The 10,214-nt window shown below is 37.5% G+C and overlaps 1 protein-coding gene across 2 annotated transcripts in view; it reads right to left on the bottom strand.

Annotated features, from left to right (window-relative positions):
* The window catches only part of LOC150080587 (BLOC-1-related complex subunit 8 homolog), a 60,392-nt gene extending 50,703 nt beyond the window's left edge, over positions 1–9,689 (bottom strand). The window contains exon 1 of one of the 2 annotated variants that reach the window (XM_090381100.1): positions 9,616–9,689. In XM_090381100.1, the coding sequence (XP_090237226.1) occupies positions 9,616–9,628 (13 nt within the window). In that variant the 5' untranslated portion in view covers positions 9,629–9,689. Of the gene's footprint in view, positions 1–9,393; positions 9,508–9,615 lie in introns of those variants that run through there. The other variant, XM_090381099.1, reaches the window with a different exon arrangement.
* Positions 9,690–10,214: the final 525 nt, after the last annotated feature.

Raw genomic sequence — 10,214 nt, forward strand, 5'->3', positions numbered from 1 at the left:
TTCTAAGATCCAAATATATAATATCAAAGTTATTCCCTGCATCCAGTTCTTTTGTGACTACATCATAGTATCCAATCAAATTGGTCAGGCAAGACCTGCCCTTAACAAAACCATGCTGCGTCTGAGCTATAACGGAATTCTTGTCTAGATGATCCTGCAGTGCTTCTTTAACCAGTGCCTCCATTAATTTACCTGGAACAGAAGTTAAACTAACAGGTCTATAATTACTTGTGTCAGCCTTTGATCCTCCTTTGTGAATTGGGGTTACATTTGCACATCTCCAGTCTATGGGTACCTCCCCTGAGTCCAAAGAAGCTCTCATAATTATGGCTAGGGGTTTGCATACTTCCTTTGCTGCCTCCTTTAATATAACTGGATAGATCCCATCCACCCCAGGTGCCTTTTTTATGTTTATCCTCAACAATCTCTCCTCCACTTTCCTCTCAGTTATTACAAAATCATCCAGCTCACTGCCAATGTTTACCTACATCATTCTCCTTCCTGAATAACTCCTCATGCGTGAATGTAGATGCAAAATACTCGTTTAGATTGTTAGCCACCTGAGCAGGATCCTCAACTGTTGAACCATCAATATCCAGTGGACCAATCTGATTCATCCCTTTCCTTCTCAAGTTCAAGTATGTAAAGAACTCTTTTCTGTTTTTCTTTGCATCCTTTGCCAATGATTTTTCGTAGTCTGCCTTTGCCTGCCTAATCTCCTTTGTGACTTGGTTACAGACCAACTTATATCTATCATAGGCTTCCATGTCACCCATTAATTTGTATGTATCCCATGCATTTTTCTTCTCTGCCACATGTCTCATTAGTTCATCTGACAACCATTTAGGCCTAAACCTTGAACAATATTTCTTAGTTGGTATGTAAAGCCTGGTAGCCTCCAAGATTAGTTCCTTGAATGCTTCCCATTTTGAGTTTGCTGTTGGTAACATCATCAGTTGGTCCCACTGCACAGAATTTAAATACTGTCTCAGACCATCATAGTCTCCTTTACGAAAACAAAAACCCTTCCCTTTACCTCTGATGGTAGTTACCTCCTTGGGTAAATCGCACTTCAACACACTGTGATCACTGCCACCTAGTGGTTCATTTATCTGCAGGTTCTTAATGCATGAAGAATCACTACTGATAATCAGATCAAGAGTATTGCTCCCTCTTGTTGCCTCACGAACATGCTGATGTAGAAAACAATCATCCAATAAATCCACAAAAGCCTTGCTAGTGTGCGAGTGACCAACCCACAAATTCCAGTCAATATCTGGGAAATTAAAATCCCCCATTATAAGACTCTCTGATTTACTGGCCCACTCTATTTCCCTGTACAATATCTTATTATACTCATCAGAGTCATTAGGCCTATAACACACTCCTACTCTCAATTTTGATTTCCCTATGCTTATGTCACACCAAACTGACTCGACACTGCCCTGTCCATCGATGTCGACTGGCTTCACTTCCTTGGACTTTGTGTTTCTTAATTAATAGCATAACCCCTCCTCCCCTCCTGTCCTGTCTATCCTTTCTATACACATTGTATTCCCCAAATTCCAGTTCCGCATTACTTATATCTGTGTGACACCACGTCTCTGATATCCCAACAATATCTGCCTTTGATGTTTTGAGCAATACCTCAAATTCATCAAATTTATTTCCAAACTCCTAGCATTGGTGTACACGCAGGTATACATGCACCTGTTTCTATTCTTAGCTACCCTAACACAACCCATGTGTTTACTTGTACCGCAATGACTACCAGCAGTCTCTGAAATATCATGCATCTTGTTTTTCAGACTTCTGCTCATTTCAATAGAAGCAGTGCAAGAATCACTTCCACCTCTGCCAGTGGCTACTGTTAATCTATTAGTCCTTGTATCCCCCCCAACTAGCAGTTTTCCGACCCACCTAACACTGCCTCGACAGCATCAGCAAAAATTCTTGCACCCTTTCTATTTAAGTGTATCCCATCCCTGTAGAAGCAATCTCTCCTGTTAACAAGTACAGTCCAGGCTGAAAAAAATTCTACCCCTTGAGCCTTGCACAATCCCTCCAGGGCCGAATTGATCGACAAGGTTCTCATCATATACTCCCTCCTATCGTGTCTGGGCAGAATTGCAGACACTTTCAAGTTCAACCCTAATTCACGGCTTTTTTTCAACAGTGATCTGTACTTGCTAAGTAATTCCGCCGGTCTCCTACTCTTAATATCATTGGTGCCAACGTGTACAACTATATCACCTTTTGTGCCCTTAAAATATAAAAATAATAAAATGCAAAATTAAAATATAATAATACACTGAAAGTAAATTAGCCATTATGGTATTAATGTAACATGAGGGATATTTATTATAATCTATTTTTAGTAGGCCAACAGATGGAAAGAAGAAAAGTAATAGGAAGAAGACTGATATCAAAATAATTAACTGGATAAATCTATGGGTTTTTATGACTTATATAGTACTACTACATCATCATCAGCCATTTTCAATCCACTGCAGGATGAAGGCCTGTCCAGAAACTTTCCAGTTCCTTCTGTTTTGTGCAATGGCAATATAGTACATAGCATTCCATAACTTCAGCCTACTACTGTAAAAGAAAAAAACGAAGCTAATAAAAGTTAAATTAAATTTGTATCAGCAGCCATGTGGAGAGTAGTCCTGATGCTATCTAAGGATGGCTGCAAATTGAATAAAACTACAGAAAAATGTAAAATAAAATAAAGAAATATTGCAGGTAAAGAATTTTAAAATACTTATAATATTGCAGTGTTTAAAATGTAGTATATATATAATATTATAAGATGGAGGAATACAAAAACCAGGTTAGAGTAAAAGGAAGTGAAAAAACAAAAACTAAGTGAAAGACACCTTCAAAATAAAAATTATGGTAGGCAGTAACCTACTAAAAAAGTAGCTAATAACTCAAATGCAATTGTGAGTGTAAAACACAACCTCTAAAATAAGAGACCTGCCTGGCTATAGCAAATTTTAGTAAACAGGGAAAAAAACTTCCATCTGTTGCTGTGGAAGTGGATAATTTGAATAAATTCAAGAAAGAACTAAACAAATTATTAAAGATAATGGATAGGTAACATGGGAAGTTTTTTTTTTTCAACTGTTGCTTTGTAAGGTTGCTTTCTTGCATCATATGCCACTACTACTAATAATAATCTTAGCAATAATTAACAAGTAATGACCATTCCGATCATCATGTTAACCACCGGCATGGTGCCAAAGACTCTGCATAACAGCCCAGAGAATATCTACAAGGAACTCCAGAAAGTTGCAATCCTAAACACCTGTAGGATAGAGAGTTCCTCGACCAACAGTAACACCAGACATAACCACCCGGTGCACTTGACAGCAATACGTATGGGATGGAACCCCCAGTCAGGGAGAAATAAGAGCAACAATATAATAATAATAAAAAGGAGGTAATAGTGTGTAGGTATATAGTATAGGAGATGGGAAATACACCACATACAGAAAGATTTATTCTTAAACATTAGGTAAATTAAATACAATTATAAAGACCTGTTAATATTGCTATTGAATTTTAGACTCACTGGCCACTTAGATTATACTACAGCAGCACATATTGTGTCTGAGCAAGTGTGTGTATATGGGATAAAGCTGGAAGGTTCTGTAACTGTATAAGACTTTGGATGGCTGTTCACTGTTCTGTAACATAACAATTCACATGCAAGAATGAAATGTCCTTTATGACAAATAACTGTAAATTGCGAGTTACAGAGCCAAAAGGGAGAATTGTCATTCATGAGTGGTTGTAAATGCATTAGTTAAATGTTATTATCATGTTTCATGAGAATCAACTTCCTCAACTTCCTCGTGTCTATTCATTCAAAAATTTGATTTTCATCATTTTATTTAGAAAAGCGTGTTATTTGATTAAAACTGTCAAAATTTGTAATTACAGCTTTTTATAAAAACTTCTCATACTCCATTTTATTTATTTCAATCAAAGCACACAACAGTTAGCCCACTTTAATGGATATAGCAAAGGAAAATAAGAAAAATTAGAGTATATAACTAATAATATTACAATAATGAAAATAAATTCAGAAATCCAATAAAAAAAGCAAATGATAACAGATGTATAATATAATTCAGAGTGGACAATTTGGCTCTATGAGATGTGACAAGTATGAAAAAAAATAAGAAACAGAGAAAGTACCTCTAAAAGTATTATTATTATTATTAGCCATACAGTGCATGGAAGCTTAAGGCTTATGCTGCACCAGCCAAAAAAAAAAAAATATCTGAGTTACGCTAAGAGAGATAAATCACCAAGAAAGAGAAGAATGATGATATCCGGCTCAGGACCCTGGGTGTGCCAAGCACATAATCACCAGATATGCACATAAAAAAAAAAAAAAAAAAGTGTGAATAGAGCTATTATACATTTCTTTCAAAAACAAACTCTGCTAACAGACTGCACAGAGAATTAAAGACCACATAAAGCCCATGAGGATTTCTACGTCCACAAACACAGAATATCCCGAAACCTTTACAAAACTGAAACATTGTGTGAATAGGGTGTATGATACAAATCTGAAACCACTTCCATGCGATTGAGAATATTTTCAAGTTGTTATTCACCAACCGGAAAATGTGATTCTGCAATAGATGAGTGCATAATCACAAAAATTTTATTTGTGGCAAAAATTTACCAACCATGAGAAGCAGCAGTGCATACTCCTTCAATGAGTTGCAGTCTGCCACCACTGTTATGCATAAATTTCAAACAAAGTTCAAAAAGAAACCACCTAGTAGATCCACAGTTATGCAATGAAAATTACTAAAGTACGCTTCATCCTTGCAGAGGTGGTAACCAAAAAAAAGTGCAGGGTAGCTAGCTTGAGGAAGTTTTACACAAAATCTAGGAAAACCCATACAAAATACCAGTCGTGAGCTTAACATATCAAGGTCAACAGTTTGTAACGTGTTACCTTGCCATCTGAAGATTAGCATTAGCAGAGGCATATGATGCAAGAAAGCAAGGTTATGCAGCATCAGCCAAAAAAAAAAAAAAAACTGCTCCCATTTCACCCCTCCGTTCTTTCCAAATACATGTCCAGCTCAGCCTTAAATTTATTTAGGCTATCAACTTCCACAACAGAGGATGGAAGTCAGTTCCACAAACCAACTACCCGCTGGCTAAAGGCAAACTTCCACACATCTATCCTACATTTGAATTTATGCCCTCTCAGGTGATTATTCTGAGCAAGAGAATCCCATCAAGCATTGAGCATACTCAAACCATTCAAGGCTTTATACACCTCAATCAGATCACCTCACAGGTGCCTAGTCTCCAGGCACTGTAATTTGCAAAATTTACGTCTTTCTTCATAAGAGCAACCCTTTATTCCATTCACTAATCTCATTGCCCTTCTCTGTACTCGTTCCAACAGCTCTACATCCTTCATAAAATGAGGCCTCCGGACCTGTATACAGTACTCAAGGTGTGGCCTGACCATTGCTTAAACAAGGGAATAATCACCCCTTTATTCCTGCTAGAACAATTTATGTATATCATTGACAAGACACTGAGCTACTCTTGCACACTGTCTGCACTGCTCAGAAAACTTCATTGCCTGCACAATTATCACCAGGTTCTTTTTGTTCTCTACCACTGTCAGTGTAGTACCACAGAGTTCATACACCACTCTGGGGTTACTGCTTCCCATATGTAGTACTTTACATTTGTCAATGTTAAACTTCATTTGCCATCTCTCAGCCCATCTGCTCAACTTTTTCTAGATCCTGTTGCAGCAATGTACTGTCATTAGTGTCCTTAACAACCCTGCCAACCTTTGTATCGTCTGCAAACTTGGACATTAAGCTTGATATACCATCATCAATATCATTTATATATATATAGAAAACAACACTGGACCCAACACTGAACCATGAGGGACTCCACTAATAACATTAGTCCATGATGAGCAGTGTCTATTGATTACCACTCTGTCTTCTCCCACTGAACCATTCCTTTATCCATAGCAGCAATTTGCCTGCAATTCCACAATGCTCCGCTCCAATTTGTTCAGCAGTCTTCCATGTGCAACAGTATCAAAAGCCTTTCTAATATCAAAATATATGATATCAAAGTTATTCCCTGTATCCAGTTCCTTTGTGACCACATCATAGTATCCAATCAAATTGGTCAGGCAAGACTTTCTCTTAACAAAGCCATGCTGTGTCCGAGCTATAACTGAAGTCTTGTCTAGATGATCTTGCAGTGCTTCTTTAACCAGTGCCTCCATTATTTCCTGAAACAGAAGTTAAACTAACAGGTATATAATTACTTGTGTCGCCCTTTGATCCTCCTTTGTGAATTGGGGTCACATTTGCACATCTCCAGTCCATGGGTACCTCCCTGAGTCCAAAGAAGCTCTCATAATTATGGCTAAGGGTTTGCTTACTTCCTTTGCTGTCTTCTTTAATATAACTGGATAGATCCAATCCACCCCTGGTGCCTTTATTATGTTTATCTTCAACAATTTCTCCTCCACTTTCCTCTCAGTTATTACAAAATCATCTAGCTCACTGCCAGAGTTTAACTCACCTCTGGCATTACCCTCCCTGAATAACTCCTCATGGGTGAATGTAGATGCAAAATACTCATTTAGTTTGTTAGTCACCTGATCACTATTATCAACAGTTGAACCGTCAATATCCAGTGGACCAATCTGATTCATCCCCTTCCTCTAGAGTTTACATAGGTAAAGAACTCTTTGCATCCTTTGCCAAAGATTTCTCATAATCTGCCTTTGCCTGCCTAATCTCCTTTGTGACTTCGTTACAGACCGTCTTAAATCTATCATAGGCTTCCAAGTCACCCATTAATTTATATGTATCCCATGCATTTTTATTCTCTGCCATATGTCTCATTAGTTCATCTGACTTCCATTTAGGCCTAAATCTTGAACAATATTTCTTAGTTGGTATGTAAAGCCTAGTAGCTTCCAAGATCAATTCTTTGAATGCTTTCCATTTTGAATTTGCTGTTGCTAACATCATCAGTTGGTCTCACCGTATAGAATTTAAATACTGTCTCAGACCACCATAGTCGCCTTTACGAAAGCAAAAACCCTTCCCTTTACCCCTGATGATAGTTAACTCTTTGAGTAAATCCCATTTCAGCACACTGTGATCACTGCCACCTAGTGGTGCCTTTATCTGCAGATTTTTAATGCACGAAGAATCACTACTGATAATCAGATCAAGAGTATTACTCCCTCTAGTTGCCTCCCGAACATGCTGATGTAGAAAACAATCATCCAATAAATCCAAAAAAGTCTTGCTAGTGTGCGAGTGACCAACACACAAATTCCAGTCAATATCTGGGAAATTAAAGTACCCCATTATAAGACTCTCTGATTTACTGGCCCACTATTTCCCTGTACTGTTCCTTATTACACTCATCAGAGTCATTAGGCCTATAGCACACTCCTACTCTCAATTTTGATTTTCCAATGCTTATGTCACACCAAACAGACTCGACACTGCACTGTCCAGCGATGTCGACTGGCTTCACTTCCTTGGATTTCATGTTTCTTAACTCATCCCGGGGGCTCACATCTGGTGAGTATGGGCTTGGCACACCGAGGGTCCCGAGCTGGATATCATTCTTTTCTTTCTTGGTGATTCCATTCTACTTTTGTGTGTGTGTCTCTCTCTCTCTCTCTCAGGGTAACTTGGGAACTTTTTTTTTTTCCTGGTGCAGCATAAGCCTCAGGATTCCTTGCACCATATGGTTAATAATAATAATAGCATAACCCCTCCTCCCTTCTTATCCTGTCTATCCTTCCTGTACACCTTGTACTCCCCAAATTCCCCTTCTGCATTCCTTATGTCTGTGTGACACCACGTCTCTGATATCCCAACAATATCTGCCTTTGATGTTTTGAGCAATACTTCAAATTTATCAAATTTATTTACCAAACTCCTAGCATTGGTGTACATGCAAGTATACATGCACCTGTTCCTATACTTAGCTACCCTGTCACAACCCATGTGTTTACTTATACTGCAATGACTCCCAGCAGTCTCTGAAACACCCTGCATCTTGTTTTCCAGGCTGCTGCTCATTCCAATAGAAGCAGTGCAAGAATCACTTTCACCTCTGCCAGTGGCTACTATTAATCTATTAGTCCTTGTATCCCCCCCCAAGATGAAACCATACAAATTATACAGAAGCCACTGATTGATGACAAAGCCAAGAGGATGGAATTTTGTTGGTAAATTTCTTCATGATTACAATTTTGTGATTATGCCACCATCTACTGTAGCAGACATATTTTCTGTTTCATGAATAACAAACTTGAAGATATCCTCTATCACTTGGAAGTGGTTTCAGCTTCGTGTCATGTATCCTATTCATGCAATGTTTTAGTTTTGTAAAGGTTTGTGGATAACCTGTACATTCAATTAAAATGGCATGGGAATGTGGTGCTTGAGATTACTTTCATAACTGCTTTGGCAACCAGTGTCCAACTTTTTGACTGAGAAAAAATGAGTTTTTCCACACCATCACTTACCACTTTCTCCTGGCAGTGAGAAATGGTGGCTATTCAAATGGCTATGTTGCGAAGTTTGTCAACGTATGCAGACCTTTGGAATACTGGTTGGAATTATCCTTGGCATTACACTGACTGCATGCTAATTTTATAAGAAATGAAATGCAAAACTTTAAAAAGGGAGAGGGGTTTTAACTCATTAGGGGGAGTGTATCCTATCAACCTTGAAAAAATTCTATGTGAGCAAAAACGATGAATACAGAATAAAATTAGTAAGTAATCTCATTATCCATAATAAAACTCCTCTAAATAGTCATTTATATTTATTTTTATTAAATGTTCATCATGTGTTTCCTAAAAGTTATTTATTAAAAGTTAATTAATTGAAACACATACCTACTGTATAATAATAATAATAATAAAACCTCTTGTGTAAGCAACCAGAGCCAATTACAGTAAATTTCATTTTTCTGAATTACTGAAATTCAGAAAAATTAAACTGGTCAGTGTAACTAGTTTATGGGTCTTGTTTTCGTGGAGCGAAAACAAGACCAATAAACTGGTTACACTGATCTCTGCAAATAGGACACCTACCTAGAGTAGACACTTCCTTCTGACCCAACGGTGTCCACTTCAGACTGGTTTCACTGTACCAGAGAAGAGTCAAACTACACTATGCACTAAAGAATAATACGCCGCACGCAGTTAACTATTTATGATCTCCTCCAACGCTCTCAATAAATTTCACTCCATACTTGTAAAATACTCCAGTAACCGAACCATACTGCTTTGGTTCTTATAAAATTATGGCAATAACAGATTTGTAAATCACTTACCTCCAGGCGTAAACTTTGAAAAATTAGGCATCTCTATATATTCAACGATGAGATTAGATGGTTTTTAATTGCCTTTCAAAAAAGTGGTGCGGAAAAGTGTAACGAAGTTTTTACTTCAGTACCCAAGTGATCAATAAACTGATTGGTTGGAAGCATTATATCTATACAGTGTACAATATTATAATCTGGTCCCACGTCAATAACAAGCACTTTCGAACTTACCGGCAGCATACATATTGACTCCTTCAATTTCTTTAACAAATGCACACTACTTGCATGCCAGACGCTATACGAGTAAAGCAGCTTTAAAAAAAAAAAAAAAAAAAAAATATATATATATATATAGTACAACACACTGATTTACAATACAACAGAAGTATCACCTATTTGTTATTATTTTTGAATAAAAATGCACAAATTAGCCTAAAATCACAAATTGAAAAAAACTGGAAAACTCCAAAGCTGCCGCTGTGGTACAAACATTAGCAATCGCCAGTGCTTTGAATTATAATCTCGATCATAATTCGTTGCTTTGGATTGTAACCTCCAAACGAAAAGTAATTCATTGCACTTCCATGCGATATGTTGTCTTTCCTCTTTATTGGAGATTTTTATAAAGCAAAGGCAACAAAGACCATCCTAAAACTGTCAATAACCATATTAAAAATGGGAGAACGTATTGATTCTTTCCAAGAAGTTGATTTTTTTTTTTTTTTGGTAGTTGTTGGCGCATAGGCTTCTGAGGCCATAGTGCACCTCCTAAGGTTTTTGCAGTACTTTGATCCAAGCCCGAGGCGGGAATCGAACCCACGACCTGTGGG

Source organism: Mastigoproctus giganteus, chromosome 9 (genome assembly GCF_048544385.1).
Source record: "Mastigoproctus giganteus isolate SK-2022 chromosome 9, ASM4854438v1, whole genome shotgun sequence".
Taxonomy (NCBI): domain Eukaryota; kingdom Metazoa; phylum Arthropoda; class Arachnida; order Uropygi; family Thelyphonidae; genus Mastigoproctus; species Mastigoproctus giganteus.